This window comes from Perna viridis, chromosome 2 (assembly GCF_037379345.1).
Source record: "Perna viridis isolate PV_CMFRI_1.1 ecotype Kerala chromosome 2, ASM3737934v1, whole genome shotgun sequence".
Lineage (NCBI taxonomy): Eukaryota > Metazoa > Mollusca > Bivalvia > Mytilida > Mytilidae > Perna > Perna viridis.
The window spans coordinates 20,769,004-20,794,977 of record NC_142446.1 but is presented as its reverse complement, the minus strand read 5'-3'; the positions used below and the strand labels follow the sequence as shown (position 1 = coordinate 20,794,977).

General features: G+C 31.9%; 2 protein-coding genes and 1 long non-coding RNA gene across 3 annotated transcripts in view; 2 read left to right on the top strand and 1 right to left on the bottom strand.

Moving 5' to 3' along the window:
- LOC148624014 (GTP-binding protein 2-like) overlaps positions 1-6,628 on the top strand; it is a 29,650-nt gene extending 23,022 nt beyond the window's left edge. Inside the window, exon 12 of the mRNA XM_088566415.1 lies at positions 1,669-6,628. Coding sequence (XP_088422541.1) covers positions 1,669-1,881 — 213 coding nt within the window. The 3' untranslated portion in view covers positions 1,882-6,628. The remainder of the gene's footprint in view (positions 1-1,668) is intronic.
- Positions 6,629-11,585: 4,957 nt separating this feature from the next.
- On the bottom strand, positions 11,586-25,294 carry LOC148624013 (uncharacterized). The gene is made up of 3 exons (XR_015919596.1): positions 25,180-25,294; positions 22,429-22,522; positions 11,586-12,549 (listed from the first exon to the last, which is right to left on the bottom strand). It is a non-coding gene; the product is annotated as an uncharacterized LOC148624013 (long non-coding RNA).
- Positions 14,590-25,974, top strand: part of LOC148624012 (serine/threonine-protein phosphatase PP1-beta catalytic subunit) — a 30,616-nt gene continuing 19,231 nt past the window's right edge. Inside the window, exon 1 of the mRNA XM_088566421.1 lies at positions 14,590-14,660. Within this exon, the coding sequence (XP_088422547.1) occupies positions 14,609-14,660 (52 nt within the window). The 5' untranslated portion in view covers positions 14,590-14,608. The remainder of the gene's footprint in view (positions 14,661-25,974) is intronic.

Below are 25,974 nucleotides of genomic sequence, written 5' to 3'. Positions count from 1 at the left end.
ATTTTTTTTTGTGGTTAAGACATTAACTTTTTAAATAAGGGCCTGAAAGGACCTGAATCTGACATTTTCCTTGTATCGAGACAATAACTTTCAGGGGTTGAAATTTAAGAAGTTTTTCCGCTAGCTAAATTTAGCAAGTTATGAAAATTTACATTTACTCTAAGTTTCTTGTGTTATTTCTAGACTTTTACTATAATACATATTGAATTTAATTTAATTTTTAATTTAATATTTAATTTCTACTTGCAAAATTGAATTTTAACGCTTAGGTCTCACTAACCACTTCTAACGTTTCCATTACTTTACATGTTAAAAAACTAATTTTCAAAGTCTCACCGTGAATTCCCAGGACAAATGTCATCTTAAAGTTGCATACCGTTGCGAAGCTTGGAAAGTAAGGCTTCCAAAATCATTATGCTAATGGTACAATGATAGTAGAAATTCTTCACAAAATTTACTTGCATAAATAATACTGAAAATCCACATTTTTACCTGTTCTGCTAACTGACAGCATGGAGGCAAATTACTCATACATGTAAACAATATTCATACACTTTTGTAGTTAATTACATATATGATTTTAAAGTACACATTCTCAGCTTCATTTTGACTACTTTTAATCATAATACACACAAATAATGCACTTACAATGCATATGTCTAGGTTCAGTGTGTTTTTGGTACTACATAGGGGGGTGGCCATTTGACCCGGAAGTGGTTAGTGAGACCTTACATTTATCTAGTATTTCCCCTTTAATTCGATCACTGACTTTAGTAAAAGTGTGTTAGTAGTAATGGATCTCATATAAATTTTACTGCAATGTGACATACCACAAAAAGGAAGAGTGGAATTGAATTATGGGGTTAAGACATGAGCCAATTAAGAATAAGATGCCACATAGAGGCCAAAAACAAATACTTTGTCTGACTTTTGGATGATAACTAGTTTACTTTAAAGTTATATAACAAGGTGCCATATCCTGGAAGGAAGGTTGGGATTGATTTTTGAGATTTTGAGTGGAATCATTTCGGGACAAGGGGCTAAAAAGTTATCACATTGAGTCCAGTCAAATTCTAATCCTGTATCAAATATCTAATAGTAATCAAAATTCAAATCTGTATCAAGTTTGAATGGTGTGTCCATATTTGGCACAACTGTTCAGGGTTCAACCTCTGAGGTCGTATCAAGCTGCACCCTCCAAAGCATTTTAGTTAATATGTATTATTTATTGTTTTATGGTTTAAAAACAAGGTATTATTTTAATTTTGAATTATTTTGGATTTAAGAAAATAAGTTAAAAAAAAAATATTTATAAAACTTACCCTACTTAGGGGGTAAGTCATGCTGTCATGACTAAGGGGGGTTAGTAAGTTTTCCTTGCCTTTTGTTATCCAACTAAACTTACCCCTTAGCCATGCTGGCATGACTAACCCCCTTAGTAAGGTTTAGTTTTACAAATGATTTTTTTTTGTCATTTTCTAAATTCCAAAATAATTCCAAATTCAAATAATGCCTTGTTTAAAAGATAATAATGTTTAGAATGAAAACAGTAAATGCAGTTCACATTGCCATATAGATCCATTGAATTAATTTAATACATGTAGTATACAAACTGTATATTGATCATATTCAAGAAATAATTACAAAAAGTTTTCAAATGTATTCCAGGATTCAATACGAACAAGTGAGAAGGCTCAAGTAATGTTCAGATTTGTGAAACAACCTGAACATATAAGAGTTGGATGTCGGCTACTATTTCGACAAGGTGTTACTAAAGGAATGGGAGAAGTTATTAAGGTCTATTCAATATTTGATTCAGAATCAAGTGCTTCTGGGTCAGACAATGACAATGGAATGCCTATGGATGTACAGGATAGATGATATTAGCTTTCTTTTAAAGATTTTAAAATGTCTGCTTAAAAATGCCATAAAGTTTGATGCAAATCAAATTAATAGAAAATAATGGAAAAACCACTTTAAAGAACTTAAGTCATGTTATACCAAACTACACAAAACCACCTACTGGTATCCATTATTTTTTTATGTTTCATGCAGTGAACTATACAACCAGATCATAAAGACTTCCATTATAAGTTCACTGGGCCACTGTTTTTTAATTTGTTGGTTTATGTGTCTACCCACTCAGTTTTCCAGCTGACAGGAAACAAATTGGAATTTCTGTTTTCCTTTAATAGTTTTATTGAAGCCCATTATAGGAAATAAACAATTTCTAAATTGTAACATATCATAGACAATGATTGATTAGTGTTTATTTTCAGATGACAGATAGACTATAAAATATTCTAACAACTGTAGTGGTTCCAAATTGACCAATTAGGATATGTTATAGCTATTATATTTAATCAATGGTGGTAAAAATATAACTCACTACATTAATTATGCTTACAAAAAATACATATAGAATCTTGTTACTGAAATTGGCATGTCTCCTATACAGTCTGTGATACAATACTAGTTTTAATTGGTTGTTTTAACCTGTATATATGTTTGTTATGTTTTGTTTTGAATAATGTTTTACAAATTATTGTTTTTTTATGCGACCACAAAAATTTTGGTGGTATAATAATATGGCACTGTCATCGTTGGCATTTGTGTCTATAGACACTTGGTTTTTATAGGACAGCAAAAAAATTGTGGTCGTTTATTGGTACGGCACTGTTGATGTCATCATCTTCATCATCCATAAACACTTGGTTTATGTGCAATAACTAGAGTATAAGTTAATTGATCTTTATGGAAATTTTTTAACAAGGTATCAAATCACAAAAGCAAGATTGGTACTGATTTTGGGGGTTTTCGCCACAATAGTTTTAAAATTAAGTAAGTTAGTAATAATAACTTTACAACCAACAGGATTCGAAAACACAAAAGGAGGATTGATATTGATTTTTGGGGGTATGGATAAAAAATTTAGGAATAAAGGGACCTGTAAGGAGTCGAAACAATGAATTTCCTGAAAAAACTAAGGGTATGGATGTCTTTATGAAATTGTACCTCAAGATGCCAAACCACAAAAGGATATTTGGTATTGATGTTCTAAGTTGACTAGGCTGTGACTAGAATAAGAGGCCAGAAACAATCATTTTCCTAATGTCTTTACAATAAACTGTGTAAATGTGTATGGATCTCTACAAAGTTGGCATTAGATTCAACACCACAAAAGAGAAGTTTTCATGCATATAAAGAATAATAACCCTTCCCTTTTAGAAGAAAAGGACAAAAAGGGGTCAGAAATAAGCATTTTCTTCAACTTAGTAAAAATTGCTTATTTCCTATTTCATAATATAATTTATTAAGTTATTACATCACTTTCTTTATTGTCAGACATTTACCAGTAATCACTGTCTGATTTTGAGAGTTGTATCAAGTCTGAATGTTGTGTCCATACTTGTCCCAACTGTAAAAAGTTATAACTCTGCAGCTGTATCAAGCTGTGTCCTGTGTTTTATTTCACTCTGTATTTTTGTTAAATATTTTTTAAATCATTAATAGATTTATTAGGGTTAAATGATTGAAAAGATATCATCTGTAACTTTTAAATGATGAGCTTCCATTCTGAATAATGTTCATTAAAGATTGAATTTTTTCTATTTTTATCAATATATTTCCTTGCATTGGGTTTTAAAATGGTAAACCATTTAATATATAACTATGTCTATTTTCTGTTTATTCAACCAAAACAGAGAGCATAAAAGAGTCATGGTTATACTTTATCAAACCTTTATTCTCTAGTTAATGTATGATGCTTATTATAATATTTTTCCTTGTATTTTTTTTCTTTTTCAATCTAATCAAAATTAGACTTATCAGTTGTTCCATTCTGTCACTGCATATACATATGACAGGTCTAATTTTAATTAGATTGTTATATTTTTACTGTATGTCATGATTTGTGTATTGATGTGAGAGGTGAAAAGATTTTTACTTTGAAATAGATATAAGCTTAGATAAAAAAAATACATTAAGTTTTGTGTTGTTAACAGGTGGGTTTTGACTCCAATACAAATGAAGCGAAAAGAATTGGAGCAAAAGGAAACATGATAAATATCAGTAATGCCATATTTAGATTTGGTGTGGAAATAACATTATAACATTTCAGGTTTATTTTTACTTTGTTGTTGTTCATAAAAAAAAGTCAATTATACCAATCAAAAATTTGTGCTAGGTATTTTTTTATCACCAACACGTGTGTAGGTTCTAATTTTTCATTTAGAAAACTAAAAATTTTCTGGTTCTATTTTCTCAGGAAGATTTTAGATTTTAGTATTATCAAAGTTAAGCACACATAATAGAAGGAATTTCATAAAAATAGCAATGTTTCATTACAGGATATTAAAGAATGATATAATGATTTTACTGAATAGGAAGATTTTTTTTATAATCTGGACCCATGTGTTTGAGGTTTGTTTCAGACTTTTCTTTACATGTTACTGTTGATATGCCTAATCAGGTTTATTCACATACTTGTAACATTGAATTTTTTGTGCTTTTTGTCTTTTTGGGGTTTTTTTTGGTGTGTTATATGCCTTTTTCTTAAATTGAGATATACTGAGTCAGCGTTTTTGTATGTAATTAGGTACTCTAAATGGCAATGTAAATATCTTGTTAGTGTGTATAGCATTCCATCTGAGTTTCTGAATGAATGTCAACCAAAAATAATTTCATGAAACCATTGTTTATGTTACTTTATGTTTACAACTCCTTGTTAGAAAGCAACAAACCAACAGTGCTGTTTTTTAGTTAGATCTAATGTTTTGTCATGATTTGAGAGTTATGGCCTGTTCTTTTACAAGGAAAAAAATGATGAGGTTTTTAGGTTTAGATCAACTTTCTCAATTATTTTGTTTTTCATTTTTTATAAAAAGAAAATTGTTAAAATAAGCTACCTGTATATGCTTATTGATTTTTAAAATAATTAATGAGTATTTTTAGCATCAATTTAGGAATCCCTCATTGAAAGATCAAAGCATCAATTAGAAAATGTTGAAATGTATAAATATGAGAAGGATGAGAAAACTCCTCTACTAGAATAACAAGATCTTGATAATTACCTCTGTCGTTGATAGATTACAATATTCTCGTCAGCTATTCCAAACTTTTGCCTAATTTCAATTTTGATATGTACCGGTAGTCTTGGTACTTAGGTGGCTTGTTTTTCAGTAATTTCAGAATGTATAACAAATTATAGTAGGTAAATAATGCAACAGTTTTACTATTGCCTATTTACCTCTGTCACCAATGGTAAAAATATATTTTGTAGTTGCTTTACTCCATCTATCTGTCATGCTTAGTGGTATATCCCCTGTGTAAGCTGTAACTGCGACTGCTTTTCTCCATCCATCTGTCATGCTTAGTGGTATGTCCCCTGTGTAAGCTGTAACTATGGCTGCTTTACTCCATCTGTCATGCTTAGTGATATATCCTTTGTGTAAGCTGCAACTACAGCTATATTGAACCTATCTGAAAACTGAAACCTCCTTTTTTTAAGTCTCCTACCACCGAAAGCCAAAGAGGTCTATATTTTTATTTACTATCATGAGCAACTGGGCAGGTGTTTCTAGAAAACCAGAGATTGCTTACCTTTCTGGTGCACCTGGTCCATGCTCCCAGTTTTTAGTGGAGTCTGAGTTGCTCATTTTCTGTTGTTACTTTGTATGTATTATTTTAGTTACTTTATGTTCTTGTTGTGTTTGTCTGTTTTCCATGTCTGGTCTTTGTCCTTGGATTACATTCTTTTGATTTTCACTAGAATCTTGGTTCCCTTGATTACTCTATCATATTGATTGGACAAATCTTTTAAACTGTTTACTTAGTATTTGGTACATAGTTATATTTATATAAGTTACAGTTGTTCCATTTGAATTATTTTGCAGAGTAACAGCCCCTGAAACCTATTTATTTTGATCAAATTTTCAGTATTCCATACTTTTTTTGGTCATCCTGTATATTGACTGTGTATTTGGTATATAACTACTTAAGATTAGTTAGTTTTAAATTCAAATTTTGTTCCTGTTGTATGATTTTTGGCTTAGTAATCCTTTCAACTATTTTTGTCACTGTAGTCAGGCCTTTTATTTTCATTATGCAGCCAGTAATGGACTATGTAGTACTATTTACAATACTCTGAGAATCTTGTTACATGTTGAACTTTCAGCAACGTGCATAATATGCAGTGCAGTCATGTTTAATCTATATTTATAACTGTATTCAATAGTTCTCAAACTTTGAATAGTGTTTAATTTTGCATTTGGTATGAAATTCAGGAATGAAAGGGTTTAATAACATGTAATGTGACTTTTGTCTCAGTCAAACACTGTCACTCCACACTCCATTTAAGGAGAGTGACAGGTCGTATTCTTGTTAATGTTACAACCAGGAACATCTGTCCCATTGAGGTACTAGTATTTCTTTTTTTTTTCAAATGCACAAACACCTACACACACTTTTCTGTGTTAAATATCCTCAGACAGAGAGGGTTGTAATTATAGACAGGAAACTATGCAAAATTTATTTTCAGAATTATAAACTGTTCATGTAATTAAGACGAAGTGAGAGTATTTTTTGTTGTTTTAGTGTATTCAAATAAATTATTTTGTTAAGAGTGTTACATGAGTTATTTTTTTATAATCTGTATATTCCTCCAGTCTAAACCCCTAACAGTTGCCAAAAAATAAGTTGGTATACATGTATAATGGTATAGTTTTCATAAAACTAGCTATACTGGGCAATGAAAAATCTGGTACTTACCACAATAATTGGAGACTGCATTTAAAATTTAAATAGTCCATTGAAAGGTTTATATCCTATATTATGATAAGGTAGTTCTTCTTCTTTTTTCTTTATTAAAACCTGCATTGTGATACATGTATTGTTATAAAAAGGGAGAGAAAATGGAGGCATGTATTGATGAGAACCTTGAAAATAAAACTAGAAAAAAAAAAGATAAATTATGCATAGCTTTAATGTTTTAAATGTGTCCTTTGGAATCAAGTTACTGTATGGAGAGTTATTTGTATGGTTAATTTCTATTCATTTGCTATCAACTGCATGTAAAGGGACTTAAATGGTAGAATTTGGGGTTTTGGGGGTTTTTGATCCTTCAGAATCAAATAACCTTATGTGGCCAGTCTATCACTGGAACTTCCCTACTATTCCTGTTCCTTTTGCATCATTCAATATCTCTTTCATAATCAGTTAATATGTGTCTTGCATGATTCAGCTGAACAATATTCTATTTTTTCTGCAAATAAATTAAGATTTAGTGTTCATATCAACTGAAGATTTGAGGGATTTCTTTTTTGGCCTTGAAAGATATTTAGTAATAAATTTGCATTCAGAAAATTCAAATTGATAAAAGAGTCTAGTTTTTGAAAGTCTTAAGTCCATCAAGGAAATTATTTTCTCCAGCTGAAATTGATTTTATTTGAGTATAATTAAATTGTATGATAAATACTCTGTTAATATAGTCTTTGAATGTAAATGTTCATTATCTTTTGGACAGGTCTAAGTATTTGGGAAAAAGGTGAAATGGAACAAAATTTGTAAATGTGTGTGAGGTTGGATCAGTAGTATGAATTGACAGTCGTTTATACATATTGGGGAAAAAAGCAGTTCTTAATAATATGTAAAATGAAAATGAAAATGTATTATCAAAGTTTTATTTTACATCAGGTAATCTTTGAAATTTTGTTCATGCTACAATTTCACAAGAACCGAAAAACTCCAGTGCTAACAGCACTTTGATTTATTTTTAGGATTAAAGTACCATATGTCACTGGCAAATCTCATGAACTCCCCAGTATTTCTGAATGCTACACTAAAATACAGTCCAAATATAATTCTTTTACATCATTCAATACCATATAACCAGTAAATGTGTTTCTGGTATATATTCAGCTCATTAAAATTCTGGGTTTTTTTCTGCAAATAAAATTAAGATCTAGTCTTCAAATCAACTGAAGATTTGAGGGATCTATTTGGAAAGATGTTATAAATGTAATAGATAATAATATAGATTTGATAAATTGCATTTGGGAATTCAGCTTGCTCTAAGTATAGAAACATTATACCAGTATGTGTTAAGCATGTTGCATTTTATACACATAGTAGTCAAATTTTCATCTATTCATTAATATCTTGTGGTTGAAACTAAAGTGAAGGAAATTATGTTTGGACAAAAAATGTAGAAATGATGGCTTTTTAATTTAGTTTTTCAGCAAAACTTAGTCTCATGAGTTGTCTGCAACTCCTCAGAACTTGCAGGATTATAATGAAACTTAATGGGGTGTTAGATAACATATTGGTATGTGCATATCGTCAGGAATTTATGTTTAGACAAAAATTGTAGAAGTAACAGCTATTTGAACTTATGCATTTTTCAGCAAAACTTGGCTGATGTGTTGTCTGCAACTCTTCTTAAACAACTTGCAGGATTGTAATGAAACTCAAAAATTGTAGAAGTGATGGCTGTTTAAACTTAGGCATTTTTCAGCAAAACTTGTCTCATGTCTTGCAGGAATAGTATGAAACTAAATGGGGTATTTAATTACTGTATTGGGATGTGCATATTGTCAGGAATTTATGTATAAAGTAGATTTGCCTTCATATTCTGACATTTTTGTTAACAAAAAAATAGTACTGATTGATTATGGTTTGGAGCTGGGTGTTTTAGAAATGACAGACAAGTTGTGTGTAAAAAGTGCTTAGTATCCAATATGAAATATGTGTCCACATTGGTCCCACATGTACAGGGTTCAACAGGCTGTGGGATGTTAGTTCCGTTCAAGGCAATGTGTAGTTGCAAATTAATATCTGGGCAAGTTTAAAATTTGGAAAGAATAATCAAGGGAACCAAGATTCTAGTGGAAATCAAAAGTATGTAATCCAGGGACAAAGACCAGACATGGAAAAACAGACAAACACAACAAAGAACACAAAGTAACTAAAATAATATATACAATGTAACAAAAGTAAGTGAGCAACTCGGACTCCACTAAAAACTGGAAGCATGGACCAGGTGCACCAGTAGGGTAAACATCCTCTGCTTTTCTGACGATCCATGTGTTTATAATGATGACCATAAAACTTCTGTAGTGATGACTTCAATCTTGTAGCAACATAACCCTGTTCCAGAAGCCTAATTGTAAGTAGTCTAGTGTGATACAAAGTCTTGAGTTGTTACTTTTTATATCTCAGAAATCAGTACTAAAGATTGACATTCAATTAATATACATAATAAAAAAAACACAAAAAAAACATTCTAAATAATATTTTAAATACAAATGTATGACTACTGTTTTATTTTAAATCATATAATCTTTGAAACTTTGTTAATGTTACAATTTTCACATACTAGTAAATAAAAGACCTCCAGTGCTAAAAGTAATTTGATTACCATATGCACTGTGTGTGTCTGTTTTCCATATCTGGTCTTTGTCCCTGGATTGCATTTTTTGATTACCGCTATGGCCTTGGTTCCCTTGATTACTGTTTAAAACAATGCTTTCGGTTTAACAACTTTTGAAATTTTGAAAAAAAAAACAAAAACAAGAGTACCCAAAATAAGCAATTCTTGGGTCTTTAAATGTGCTATTCATACCTTTTTTTTAGACCTATAATTGATGAAGGTATACTAAATTTGAATTAGAAAAAGGGGAAGGGTAGTTTAAGTTTTTGAACAAAATGATTTTGATAGGTATTATATTATGCTACTGCAGGATAAAAGTCATAAGTATGAACAAAATCGGTCAAATTTCCATACAGATAAATTACTGTTACTCTGTATTACACGTAGTTCAGCATTTTTTCACACAAAAGCATATGTTAGTTAATGGTCAGGATTTGGCAAACAAATTTTAGATGGTATACCTTGTCTGTCTACAAAAAGATATGATCCCTACCCACCATCTTAGTACGCACCAGGTTGCCCTTTGATTGAGTGCTGTGTGACTGCACATATTCTGGATAATCTTTATATTAGTAATAAATATCTTACTTTAAATCGAAAAAATAATGCAAATGACAAACATTAGAAACATGCAGATTGGGTGCTTTCATCAAAGCCTTACAGTGTCTTTTTTCTTTCTTTCTTGCAATATGAATATCAGTGGTGAATCCAGAGGGGGTGCAGGGGGCTCCCACGTTTTATATGCAAATTTGTTATTTTCATGTGTAAAATTGACAAAAAAAATGGCAAATAATGTCCTAGCACCCACCCTTTTCTGAGGAACCTTGGCTAATAACTATGACGTTGTACAAATCAGTTTTCATGGTGCAAATGGATACACCCTTAACAGTAACGATCTACAAGTTCATGACAACAACCATAAAACTTTTGTAGTGATGACTTCAATCTTGTAGCAACATAACCCTGTTCCAGAAGCCTAATTATAAGAAGTCTATATAATACGATACAAAAAATCTGTGTTGTTACGGTAAGTTCTAGCATAACAAATGAGTTGTTATATGAAAACTCCATATGCAGATGCTGAACAGATGTTGCCACAGATGAAAGTAAAGTTGACAATATGAAATGAAATGTCATCACATTTGTTGTATAGTTTAATCAATAATATTCACTTGCCACAGATGAAAGGAAAGTTGACAATACAGAATGAATGTCATCACGTTTGTCGTATAGTTTAATCAATAGTATTCATTTCCACAGATGAAAAGAAAGTTGACAATACGGAATGACATGTCATCATGTTTGTCGTATAGTCAATAGTATTCATTTACTATTGCCAAGTATAGGTCAAGGTATGAGGCTTACTTCACATTTTCTATAGTATCTTTTATCTCTAGTTCTTTGGGATAGATACAATGTATAAAATCCCTGAAACTAGGATTGTCTAACGATAATATGTCATCTATATAATGGAAACTGAGATTAAAGGATCTAGCTAAACCATGTTCCTTCTTTTGGATCAGATCAGCTTTAAAATCAGCCTCATAAAAGTGAAGGAATAGGTCAGCAAGTAGAGGAGCACAATTTTTTCCCATTAGAATGCCAACTCTTTGTTGAAAAATGCGTTAAAAATGTTAATGAATATTTATTCACTTGTTATTTCAAAAGTCTTCCATTTCTTGATACACTCCAGAAGAGAGTGTAAATGGTTGTATTATCAACTGGGTCCTGCATACTTATGAACAGAAAAAAAAAAATTTCTTGACAGGATCACTTGTGTCAGATTAGACAAGTTCTGATGTTCAAGTGTCAGATTACTGTGTGATTTTTTTGTTTTACGAATATCAACGATCTCTCTGCTTTTCTTTCTACTGGCATCTCACATTTTTAAATGGGAAATTACATTTTAGACTTAGTACAAATTGCTTGCAATGATTCCTGTCAACTTTGTAATTCCTGAACTTTAAATTGTATAGGAAATCATTGTAAAGTTCTCTGACAACTGCTACGACAGGATGCCTTTAAAAATCCTTAATCTTGGTGTAAATGGGAATTTCAGCCCGCGGTTGTTAGCAGATGAAGTTAATGATGTTAATAATTACAGGGCTGACAAAAATTATGAAAAGATTTAGGTGTTTGAATTCATGTTTCAAATCAGTCAACAAATCAAATAAGCTTTATTTTAAGTCGGCAAGTTCATAACAACAATACAATATAAGCTCTTAGGAGCTTTTATAACTGATATAAGGTACATTAATAGCTATACAGTGCATGCATACATGTAATATACATTGACAATGAAACATTTTACAGAACCAAAATTGGATATAATATAACAAAGTTATAAAGTTTTGAAAATTGGGATTCTAATCATGAAATTGTCAATTGTTTATTTAGTTGTTTATTTGCCAACCAATTTAACACATAATGATATGCAAATTAGTGAATATGACATCACTAATGAGATTGGTGAACTCTCCCAATTTTGGTTCTGTAAATTGTTTCATTTAGATAAAATAATTCATGTTATGTATGTGAATTTATAACTGTTTCACTTGAAAAAATAAATTTGTAGTGATATTTATATGTAAACCCCTATATTTGTATAAAATTATAATTAAAATCTTATGTACAAATAGTCTAATTACTGAATATTTATTTTAAAATTCCATGGATAAAAAGAATTTTATTTGCGATGTTGGGAAACAAAAGAATTTTTCAATTATCTTTAAAAATGAAAAAGTTATGATGATTTAAAGTTGATACTCTATGCCACTCAATGGATTTTTTGCCAACCAAAACCAAATCACAGGTAAGTGATGATATCACGAAGAATTCCCCTATAAGACAAACAGTTATAATAAGACAGACACATACAGCACACCGACATATGTAGCAATTTTGAAAAGAGTAAATCAAGTAACGAAACTAAACGCAAAACAGGCAGTCAACAAAACAAAAATATGGTTTCAGGGTTGCTGCTCCAGGCATGGATTAACAGTCGCTACAAGCAACACAAGAACATGTTTTCCCCTTCCAGCTTGAAATCAGCTGCGTACCTGAATGACTGTTTCCCATACCTTGTTGTTTTAACATGTGGTATCTGTAATAAGTTGCTGTATCTGAAATTGTACGAATGATTTTGTTTACATATTAAATCAGATATAATACAGGTGGAGCCTGATCATATAATATTTTAAAAGTTCCTAATGCCATTACTCTAATACGTCTTATGTAGCAAAGATCATAAGAGGGGTTATTTTCTTTATATTAGTCAATGAGCAAAAGTGTCAAGAAAGAGGGCAAAAATTAAAATTTGACAATATGAATGTGTGAAAAATAGTTAATCTACTTAATTTACATAGGTTTCTGTCAATTCTTTTGAAAAATATTAAGTTGTTGTACAACTTTCTTGCAGATAGATTTAATATGGTTGTCCAATTTTAACATAAAATCTATATCTACACCTAAAAGTTTTACAGTATATTCACAGGATATATTAATATCACCAATATTAAAAGTTGGTGCTCTATCTGCAGCCTTTCTTCTTACAGCTATTGCTTGGAACTTTTTTTGGTTTGCTTATATACAATTGAAATGGAACCAATCTATTAAAATTTTGCTCTTTGATTATAAAGTATTTACAAGTTCATTATAGTTATTAGAAGCATAAGATAATATGTTGTCATCTGCATAATTATACAAATTTCCTTTATCAATAAAGTAAAAAATATCATTGATAAATACATTAAAAAGTAAAGGTCCCAATAGTGAGCCTTGGGTATGCCTTTATCAATATCTGCCCAATGGCTTACAATACCACCTGTCTTTACTTGCTGTTTTCTACTAGAAAGGTATGACAACATTAAATTACAGGCTTTCCCAGACAGGCCATAGGATGACTGTTTACAAATCAATATATCATGGGTGAGAAAGCCAAATGCTTTTTATAGGTCCATAAGAATAGCAGCCAAATAGTTACTTTGTTCCAAAGAAAGTTTCCAGTCTTCCAAAAGTTTAAGTAGTGTTTTTTGCCTTGTACATGTGGATAATGTTTCAACTTTCTCATATTACCAAGAGTAATTAATCAAGTGAACCAAGACCAAAGACCAAACATGGAAAACAAACACAACAAAGAACATAAATTAACATACAGAAGTAAATGAGCAACTCAGAATTGTAAAATTGAATTATCCACATGTACAAGGCACAGCGAGAGATATTTTCGATCAGAAAAAAAATCCATTTTCAAAATGACAATACCATAATAACATTTAAAAAAAATAAACATCATTTTTAATAGTAAGCTTTCTTGCATTCTGAAGATTTCTTGTAATTTCATATCTCAATGCTTTGAGATAAGAAAAACAAAATGAAAAATGCAGGCGCGGATCCAAGGACTGGCGTGCCGGGCGTACGCCCCTAAATCGGTAAGAAAAACAATTTTTACCACAAGTTTCACCCAATAATATTTTTTGCCTTGCTTTGCACGGCTTTTAATTCAATCCACGACCCCCCCCCCCCACCCCCACACACACAACTGAAATCCTGGATCTGCCCCTGATTAATGATCTGTTATTTTATTTCAATCTATATAATAGACACCCTAAATAATAGATTGTTTCATTTGATGGGTAAAGTAATATCTTTCATGTCTATGCATTATTTGTGTGTATGTTCAGGGGCGTAGCTGCCTATACGCAAATACGCAGTTGCGTACTTTCGGATAAAGTAACAAAAATAAAAACACGCATTTTAAAGATGAAATAAAGGTTAGTTATCACATATGCATACCATGAACGTAGTAAATGCTCTGAAAAACTGGCTCCAAAATCGTTAAAATTCAGGAGTTTCCCTCAGGGCTTTGCCTTGCCGGACTCACTGGGGGCCTTGAGCGAAATATCTTTATTAGCTTTTCACCGACAAGATTATTCAATTTTCCCGCTTTTTTTAAAGCGACATCTAATGGTAGGAATGTAAACTGTAAAGCAGAAACAAGGGGAGTAACGCTGACACTTTTTCATGAATTCCAGCTCTTGCTGAGGCCATTGTCAGAAATCGTGAAATCAACAAAGTCTTGGTCAAGACTTTATAAATAACGTACATAAATTAACTATTTTCCAAACAACGCTCTTCAACGAGGTGCTGGCGAAAAAATTTTTAGTGACGTCACAAGAAATCATGGCGGAAACAGAACTGAATGTTGACAGTCTAATATCTCGATTGCTAGAAGGTTAAAAATTATGTTATTTGCATTATTTTTACTTAACGTTGTTATTTAATATCCTATTACATAGGGACATTTTTCCTCGTAAATTTCAAAAATGTAGACACCAGCAGAAAAAAATGATAGTAAACAAATCGAAAACTTCCGTCATGTCAGTAAAACTTTTACTATTTTGAGTTATATTACTGTTATTATTATATATTTTATGAAGAACATCGTAAGACGTTTCCGGTGTCATTTAAACTGAGAAGAGATGGAGTAAAACTAATTGTAAAAAAAATATTCAACAGAAATTACATGAACAGTCCGCCGGAAGACCTGGGCCCATGGCATATATTATATATGCTGGGGTCTCACTGTATGATGGTAGTAAACTGCTATCTGTACTAAGGAAAAACAGTCTTTTGGAAAGTGGATTTTTATTTTGTCTGAAGTTAGTACAAAATCGAATCTTTCATTGCATTAAAACTTTTTCTGATGCAGCATATTTAACACTCAGTAATTGCTTGCATAAAGGTAGGCAAATTTCTAAGCCTAATAAAAATTTTCCGTTTAGGTGTATTGAAAAGAAAATTCTCAAAAGTAATTTTTCGTCAAAAACCTTGCAATGGTAATGTGTAGGGATGCACTTCCAACAACTTTTCAATGGATCATGATAACTTATAAATCCTTATTTCGTATAGGAGAGTTCGCCAATCTCATTAGTGATGTCATATTCACTAATTTGCATATCATTAAGTGTCAAATTGGTTGGCAAATAAACAAATAAATAAACAATTGACTGCATGATTAGAATCCCAGTTTTCAAAACTTTATAGCTTTGTTATTTTATATCCAGTTTTGGTTCTGTAAAATGTTTCATTTAGATAAAAGAATTCATATTTTGTATGTGAATTTATAAATTTTTTACTTGAAAAATGATATTTATGTTTAAACCTCTATTTTCAAATAAAATTATTTTTAAAAAATTATGCTCAAATAGTTTGATTACTGAATATTTATTTATAAATCGCATGGATAAAAAGAGTTGTATTTGCAGTGTAGGAAATCAAAAAAATTTTTCAATTACCTTAAAAAACGAAAAAGTTATGATGATTTAAAGTTAATGCCCCACGCCACTCAATGGATTTTTTGCCAACCAAAAATAAATCATAGGTAAGTGATGACATCACAAAGAACTCTCCTATTCATTCAGTTTGAAAGCAATTTTCTGAACATCAAATAGTTCGAAAATGACCAAAAACATAGACCTGTAATTAAAGTTTTGCAACTAACCAAAATCTCACATTAACATCTAGAGGGAAATGATATCACGTACTTACTTAATCGACAATGACAACTTGACATTAAATAATAATAACTAAAAAGTATTTTGAGTATACATTCAGTTTCACATTTACATGTATCTAAATGTTCGTACCAATTTTTCTTTCTACTAAAACAAACAAAAAAAGAAGTATTGAAGACAAGTTACTTATCCCTGATTTATATGAAAATGAAATTAATAATTTTCTTATTGACCTATATTTGTATCACAAGTTTTTTTGTTTTTAAAGAAAATTGAATAAAATCTTTAGTTTCCTGTTTTTAGCTCACATTTGGCCATGTGAGCTATTCCCATCACTTGACCTCTGTGGTCATTTGCTGTGAACGATTTTTCAAAACTCTTCTCCTCTGACACTACTCAACTGATTGGAATTAAAATTGGTATGTATGTATATTTCTTAGGGTATCTTGCATAGAACTGATGTGGGGATTTTTGATCTGTAGAAAAACATGGCCACCATTACTAAAAATAGAACATAGGGGTCAGACAGTAGTTTTTCGCATATATCTCCAAAACAGTTAGGTTAAGCCCAATTCTGACTGGGTAAAAGTGTTCATGCATGATGAGATCTATCTGCTGTCAAATTTTCATTTTAATCTGTTCAGCCATGTTGGAGTTATTGCCCTTCTTCAACGTTTTTTGCTATTTTTAATGTTATTTCTTTCAAAAATCTTCTCCTCTGACACTACTTGACCAATTGGAACCAAACTTGGTATGAATGTTCCTTAGGGTATCCTGCATAGAACTGGGGTGGGGATTTCTGATCTGTTGAAAAGCATGGCCACCGTTACTAAAAATGGAACCTAGGGGTCAGGCAATAGTTTTTCGCATATATCTCCAAATAACAGTTAGGTTTAGCCCATTTTGAAGGGGTAAAAGTGTTCAGCATGATGAGATCTATCTGCGGTCCAATTTTCATTTTAATCTATTAAGCCATGGAGTTATTGCCCTTTTTAGCTCACCTGGCCGAAGGCCATGTGAGCTATTGCCATCACTTGGCGTCCGTTATTGTCGTCAACAATTTTTCAAAACTCTTCTTTTCTGAAACTACTTGACCAATTGGAACCAAACTTGGTATGAATATTCCTTGGGGTATCCTGCATAGAAATGATGTGGGGATTTTTTATCCGTCGAAAAACATGGCTGCCGTTACTAAAAATTGAACATAGGGGTCAGACAATAGTTTTTTCCATATATCTCCAAAAGGTTAGGTTTAGCCCATTCTGAAAGGGATAAAAGTGTTCAGCATGATGAGGTCTATCGGCAGTCAACTTTCTATTTTAATCTATTAAGCCTTGTTGCAGTTATTGCCTTTTTTCCAAGTTTTTTGCTATTTTTAATGTTATTTCTTTAAAAAATCTTCTCCTCTGACACTATTTTACCAATTGAAACAAAACTGTATATTTGTTTGTTTTGTTTGTTGGGGTTTAACGTCTGAGCAGCAATATTTCAGCTATATTCAGACGATGAACATGAAATGGATGACAAAATGACCATGAAATGATGATGAAATGAAAAGGGGATGGGACACAAGGACAATGGGGTCGACAAATTTTGATTGCCACTGGAAATAGGGAGAGGTGGGTAGGGTCGGGCAATTAAGCCTCCTGTGGCGGAGCCCTATGGTTCCTACTCTGGGAGAATACCACAGTAGGGTTCTTTAATGTGTGAGGAATGTGGCATCTTTCCCAACACGGTGCACCACTATGGTTTGCAGTCAGGTTTTCCGTATTATAGCCTGACAACCCCAGCATGTAACACGCCAGGGGTACCCCATTCCACCACCTGGGGCACACATCCCAGTTGCTCTGTGGGCAGAGCGCCCTAGCTCCCGGCTAGGGTTCTGAGCACTGTTTAGTCGCCTTTTACGACAAGCTTAGTGCTGCTGCAGGCCTATTCTTTTAACACCTGGACCTGCACGGGTCAAACTCTGTATAAGTGTTCCTTGGGGTTTCCTGCATAGAATTGTGGTGGGGTTTTTTGATCCGTCGAAAAACATGGCCACTGTTACTAAAAATAGAACATAGGGGTCAGACAGTAGTTTTTTCCATATATCTCCAAAACCAATAGGTTTAGCCAAATTCTTTCAATAGCTAAAATGATCCTTATTTTTAGGACTACAAAAGTCTTCAGGCATAACATTTGTCAGATGCTTTCTTATACGAGTTATTGCCCTTGACAGGGGTAAATGTTTTGTTTTTTTTTTTTTTTTTTTTTTTACAGATTTCAGCCAATGTCTTGAAAACTATGATAGATTTAGACTCATTTACTGAAATGATCCTTATGATACATCCTATCAAAGTTTTCTTGAGTGAAAATTGTTGGACAACTTCTTGTTTAATTTATTGCCCTTGAAAGGCAAAATTGAACCAGGTGAGCGATTCAGACTCCTGGGAGCCTCTTGTCAGAAAATATTTTATCAACAATAGATTCTTCAGTTTTATTCACTATAGCAACCACCAGTTTTAATTAATGTCATTTTTCATCCCTAGCCACAAGTGCGAAACTAAACGAAACTGTGGAGTGCTGGCTAAGTCATTTTGGAGTTACTGCCCTTTTTCAACATTTTTTTTTGGTACTATTTTTGATGCTATTTCTTTCAGATATCTTCTCCTCTGACACTACTTGGCCAGTTGGAATCAAATTTGGTATGAATTTTCCTAAGGGTATTTTTCATAGAACCGTTGCAAGGATTTTTGATACATGGAAAAACATGGCTGCTGTTACTTAAAATAGAACAAATGGGTCAGTCAGAAGTTTTTTTTATCTCCAAAACCATTAGGTTTAGCCAAATTCTTTCAATTGCTGGAATGATCCATATTTTAAGGCCAACAAAAGTCTTCAGGAATCAAAGTTTTGTGACAACTCCATGTAAGAGTTATTGCCCTTGAAAGGTGAAAAATGATTTTTACAGCTTTCAGCCAATATCTTGAAAACTTTGACAGGTAGAATCCACCTTTCAGTTGCTGAAATGATCCTTATGATAAGGCCTACAAAAAATTGTGGGGACCAAAATTTTCAGACGACTGTTTATTAGAGTTAATGGCTTTAAAAGGCAAAAAATTTTGTCTTAAGCAGTTTTCAGCCAATATTAGAAAACTACACATGTATAATAGATAGAATGAAATTTTTCAATTGATATAAGTTATCTTTATGATAAGTCCTACCGAAGTCTTCTTCGAGTCAAAGTTGTTGGACAGCTTTTTCTTTGAGTTATTTCCCTTGAAAGGTAAAAATTTAACCAGGAGAGTGATTCAGGCTCCTGGGAGCTACTTGTTTATCAACTCGCCATTCAGACCAGTACAATAATGATCTTACTAGCCAATTAGAGATTCTACCAGTCAAAGTTGGTGAGTGAAGTTGCTATATTTTCTAGAAACAAAAATGACAGAATGTAAACAATTTGTTGTAAATGAAATTGCAGAAAACGGTCTCATTTACATGGTACTTGGAACAAAGAGATTCAACACAACATTTTAAGATTGTTGCTTGTATTGTGAGAGAAGTTTTATCCATTATCATGTTTGCCATGCTAGTTTGCCCTTGAACTCACTAAACAGACAAGTGTAGGCAGATCAGAACTTGCCAAAAACTACCTCTGCTCACATTTGGTGAGTTGGCAAGTGGTGGTTTTCCACACTGCTTGCTAAAAACCCTCCAAATGAAGGAATTACTCCTACTTGCATGACTTGTTACCAACCTGTTAAATACTTATTTTACAGTTTCTACACCTTCACATGTGATGTGCATTTAATTTTCTTATGTTTCATATTTGAACAGTAATTTCATCTGACATGTCAAAGATTTAAGCAATATCATACCAACCACAACAATCATATTTGTCCATGAAGTCTTCAGTCTTGGTGTGTCAATAATAAGCTTTGAACATGATATTGATACTCTTGATCTACATTTATCCAGAGACAGGATATTTGAGTTAAAAAATGCTATGGATTGAGTGGGGCCCAGGAAAATACAAGAAAATTTGAAAATTCCAACAGAATTGTCTGTGTGAACTAATCTAATAGTGCTGCTAAAAACAGTGGTTAAATTTTTTGTACACCAAACCCTGGGCTTTTTAGGTGTGAAACACAACTAGCCCACCAGGACCATCCACTAGCCGATAGCTGCATGGACATTTGCACTAACTCAAAGTGTATTGTATTTTGCATTGTTGAATGGTCTCCCTGTCATTATTTTCCTGTTTTGCTGTGTTCATGTTTGTTATGCAAAAATTATGGTCTGACAAACTTTATGGTCTCATTCCAGGGCTCACACTACTGGGCACTTTGTGGGAAATAGTCGCCCTTCATACACTCACTTCACTCTCAGACGAAACCAAAAGCGAAGTGAAGTCACCCTTTCATTTTCAGACATTGCCCATGATTGGGACTGTACTCCGTCTTTAATCTCCCAGTAGCGTGAGACCTTCTTTTTCTGAAATTAATACATATGACCCGGAGGTGGGGTAAACAACAAATGAACTGAGTTAAAAGTCCTAAATGTTAACCTTTTTCCACTGAACCAAATCACAACTTATTGTCAAAATTGATTAATAAAAAAAAATCCCATGTAATTTTGGCTTATTTTCTACTAATTAGAGGCAAAACTTCAGCAAATAAGTTTCCAGTAAAAATATGAAAAAAATGTGGAAGGTACCTGCTACCAAAGTTGGAACTGTATTTGTATACAATGAAAACCAAGGGGATTAAATTGTGTTCTCGTACCTATTGGACTAGTAAATGTTCTCACTTTGAATGAAAACTGCTCTCATGTCAAGACGAACCTTTTTTGACTTCAACTATAAAGTTTCATCATGATTAGTTGAAAAATATAAAAGTTATAGCAAATTTAGTATCAGTGGTATATTGCATGACTCGCATGTCCAATGGTTGAAGGATATTAAGGCCCCCCCCCAAATATGTTCATTATTTTTTTAAATGCAATATTTTTGTGATTTTTTTACATTAGATGCATCATATTATGTGTATTTGATGCAATGAAGTTCAATTTACTCAAGTTTTAGCTGCTTTAAGGCCAAAAATTGTGTATTTATACATGCGGCCAAGGTCAATGCACTTTTACACCATGTATAGGGGTACACTTATAAAAACTCATTTTATTATGCTGACAGTGACTTAAATTGATCAATTTCAAACTTAAAGTGGTCTACATATATCAAATGTACATTAAAAACAATAAGAAGTGGTTTTAAAGATAAAGTAGATCATTTTAAACCAGACTTGTACAGAGCTTGTTCGAGTGTGATTATGTCCGATTTTCAAAATTAGCCTTTATTTGGGCGTTGCATGATAAAAAAAAAACTGAAACAAATGTAAATTAATGTAAATAATGTAAGGTTCTAAGCTTATTGGGTACATAAGCAGACATTCAGTTGTATTTTTCCAGTTTTTCTACAAAAATTGTCTGTTTTGAAAACTTCAGTCTATGCAGTACTCTAAAATTAGCAGTTTTTTGAGACATCACAAGGTATATACAAGTAGTGACTTACACTAGATGCATGAATGTATGAGGTCTTTTTTACATTCTTAATATTGTTTACTAGTAAATACAGAAGATTCTGACCAATAAAACACATATCTGTGATTTTATAGATCCTAAGACAAGGCTGTGAAAATCTCAGATTTTGCCATATTTCATTAACTGGTTACATAAAAATACAATAAATAAATAAATAGATTTCTGCCTTACTCGTGTTCATAGAGTATGTTTTTTGCCGATTTGATGTTCCTAGTGTACAGTCAGAGGAGAAAAACTCAAAGCTGTGCAATATTTTCCTCGCTGGTCTATATTTCATACCTAGCACCCTACAAACCATATTTTTTATTTAAATTTCAGAAAATATAGAGTAAAGGGCCAAAAAAAACATGAATACTTGAAAATAAACCTCAAATTACCCCAGAAAACACTAGCAAATAACATTTCTGATACCCAGCCCACCTCCTTATTAGGCACGAGACCACAATTAATTTTCAAGTGCATTTCAATATACACATTGGAGCAGATTTTAAAAATTCCACTGGTGTAAACATTTCAGAACAAAATGAAAATTCCAAAAGAATGTCACTGCCTGAAATTTTCTATTCCAGTACTACTAAAAAAGAGTTCAATAGGACAATGCACTGCAAGAAGCTTTGCCTTACTCAATCATATATTAATTTTGCTGAAATAAATTTGGTAAGGGGTAGAAGTATAGATTAGAAATTTAATTTCATGAATATATGATACTGTCAATCACTCAGTCAGTAGGCAGATTTCATTTTGTACAAAATATTTAGTTACTTACATATGCAGCTTAAAGAAAAAGTAACATTCATCTCAATAAAAGAAAATGAATATATGAAAATGCTTGCTTATATTAAGTGCATGTAAGTAACATATAACACATATGATTAAAAAAAAAGCATTAGTAAATGATGCACGTACCCATTCCACTTCTCCCTAGTGTCTCTCTGAAAGAAAAGTCACTTCTCCCTGTTTATCTCAAGTAGCAGGCTGATATATGTCGTACAAAGTGTAACTGAAAGAAAAAGTAACACTTACAAAATAAAACATACAAGGCTGAAAATATAGAAAATCATGGAGTTTTTCCAAAACTTAAGACCGGGTACTTAATTAAATGTTGAAATTTGATGGATATATTGTTTAAATGTAGTTAAGCATTTATACATAGAAAGATGTAATATATGAAATGGTTAACATGTGTAATTTAAATGAAGAGTGGTATCCTAAATGTTTCAGTTCCCTCCCATATCTCTCTTCAGCATCAGTTGGCTGATTTTCAAAATACCTTATTGGAACTAAAATTGTGAGAAAATGAATTGAAAAGTGTTACTATTTTTACTCTTTTTCCACCTTCATGCATGCTTTCATCCTGTGCTAGTTTCCAAGTGCCTGATATTTTATAAAACATAGTATTTGGCTGTTAGTTTTGGAAAGGCATTTCTGATTTGTACTAGTATTCAGAATATTTTGTTCAGTACATTACCATGGCTACTGGATTTTATAACAATCATCACTAAATTACTAAGAAATACTTGAACCTCCACACACCAAGGATTAGAAATTATGTATTTTTTTATAACAAAACACTTAAAATTTCTGTGTGGACTGCCTTAAAACAGCTTTATTTCAAAAATATGAGACAAAATTTTCAGAAATGACCTAATTGTATAGTACTACCTGATGGCAAGTTCTCATGAACCCTTCATCTTAAAAATAGGGTTTTCACCATAGAAACCACAATTTCTTGTGTAGGTTAATGTGCACTGAGTAAGAAAATGTAACTTGTGTTAAGAAATGTATTTGTTAAGTGTAAATATTCCTTAGCAACCAAATTTGCTGAATTTATATTATTTCAAATGCAATGTCATGGAAGAACCAGTTATAAGTAAAAAATGTTACATCTTTGGCTCATGATAAATAAAATGGATAACCAAACAAACTGAACAAAGTATTGCTATGCAGAAAAGAAATTCCAAACAAGCCTTTTCGTACTGGGTCTTAAGTTTTGGATTTTCTATACTTTCAGCCTCGTATGCTATTTTTTGAGTAAGAAAACCAATGATGAGATTAAAAAATCTAATAAATAGTGTTTTCAGTGCCCAGAGTGTGAAAAATATATGGTCTGAATGTGTTTTCTCATGTTTGCCATGTATACAACCTTTTTCATTATATGAATGCATGTAGCTAAATACAAGGCAGAATTACCCTCAATCTGGTGGAGCAGACCAAGTATTAGATTGGCTCTAGAATCAATATCATATGTAAAATTTTAATATTTCTGGTATCTTTGAATTCCATACAATTAGAACTTTCCAAAAATCACAAGACATACACAACTTAAAAAGTCTCCCGCTCCTTAAGGGTGCACTATACAGTTACATTAAAGCGCATTTTTGAATTATGCCCATATGCTTAACATGCTTAATTAACTTCCTCTACTTGTCCTTGACTAGTGTTTCTCTGTCAGAAAGAGAAGTTGACAGTAGCTTCAGTCAATATTTGAAACTACCATAAGGTACCATACTACAATTAGAAGTGTTTGCTAGGCTGGGATTGATTTGGGAGATAGTGGATTGAACCATTTTAGGCATTTAGGAATTACTGGTAAGAACCAGAAACAAGCATTTTTCTGATGTCTGAAATTATATGAGTGAAAATTTAATTGATATCTTTGAAATTGTACAATAAGCAGAGGTGGGATAATTGTATTTGTAATCATTAATCAGCTGTAATTGATTGCATTTCTTCAAGTAATCATTGTAATCGTTAATCAGACGAAAATCTGATTACATGTAATTTAATTTAATCAATTACTTTTCAAAATATCCTGTAATTCTGATTACTTTATGATTACATCATGATTATAATAGAAATATTATAGCCTCCAATGGTATCTTAGACCTAGCAGAATCATATTTCAACCTGTTGGACACAAATTTTACCGGACTGGCTGCTAAAAGTACCGGTCGCGTCTGACAGTCTGACGAATTTCGCCATGACTGGTATCAATAGATAATGCATTATGTCAACAACAGTAAAATGATTGTTAATCATACAATGCTTCTTTGTGTAAATTTTTCATTTGTGTTTTTTTTTCTTCTTTTTTTGTGAAGATATTACAAAGTGTTAAGTTAATAGCAACAAGTTAAAAAAATCTAATTACTCTAATGAAAAAATCATCTGCTGCATTAGACTTTTCAGCATTGGAGGGAAAATATTCCCAACTGACTTAAATTGAAAACATTTCAAAGATTGATGATGATCAAGTGCAATTGTTCTTAGAAATTCAAGTGAAACTCACAAATTGTTATGTTGGACTTATATATATTTGATAGATCTATGTGGTTTAACAAATTGGTGAAGGTTGACGTTCTACAATACTTTTAGAAATGAAATTACTTGTTATATTTAAAGAATTTAAGGCCTTATGAAGAATACAAATAACATAAACAAAATGTTCCAAACCTTTCAATTAATTCATAGTGCAAATTCATTGTATTCAGATGTAATCATGATTACTCATCATTGTAATCATTAATTTAATTTAATCATACATTTGACAAAGTAATTGTATTTTGATCAATTACACTTTAAGTAATCAGACCTATCTCTGACCATAAGGGGCCAAACTCAGTCAGCAAAATTAGCAGTAGACCTATAGATATCGCTTACCATATGAGAAATCACTTTGGTTTATTTCACTTTCTATTAAAATAGACTGATTGTCTGTATATGCAAAATAAATTTCCTGTCGGTTTACAATAGTTGTTACGTTACAGGACTGATTTACAATCAGTAAATTAGAAATTCCATATCTATTAATAAGTAGTAGATATTCATCAATTCATTGATTCATACTGAGGTTTTGCACTTAACCAAGTCCGGTTTCCAATTATTTATTACATTCTACTTGTATCAGTCTTTACAATTGATTAATATGTAAGTAAAAAAAAACAGGTTGTAATAAAACAGGCATGACTGGAATTCTTAGATGTTGTATGAAACAAAGGGACTATGCCTGGCATGCTATGGCCAGTTATCAACAAAAAGACCAATATTTAGAATCAATGATATTTTGGGAGAAAAATCAAAAGTTTGTCAGCGATTCGACTGTAGGCAGAGAATGATTGTTGTTTGTTTAAAAACAACATTATGAATGTACGCTGTGTGCCATGTTCTACACCAGTGACAAAATACAAAAATTAAAAGAAAATGCTAAATTATGGGTAATTTATGTACATTTGTATATATAAGAATATAAATTATTAGACAAACTTCTGCATCTGTAGATTCGTTGAATTTTCATATTTTCAAGAAAAAAAAATCAACAACTTTTTGCATTGAAGATAGTGCCAGAAATTGCCCAGGATGCAGGATTTCGCACCATTTACCTATAGTACCCACGTACTCCCTGCCATACATGATAAATGAAATCTATTTTTAAAAAAAAGAAAAAAAACAAACAAA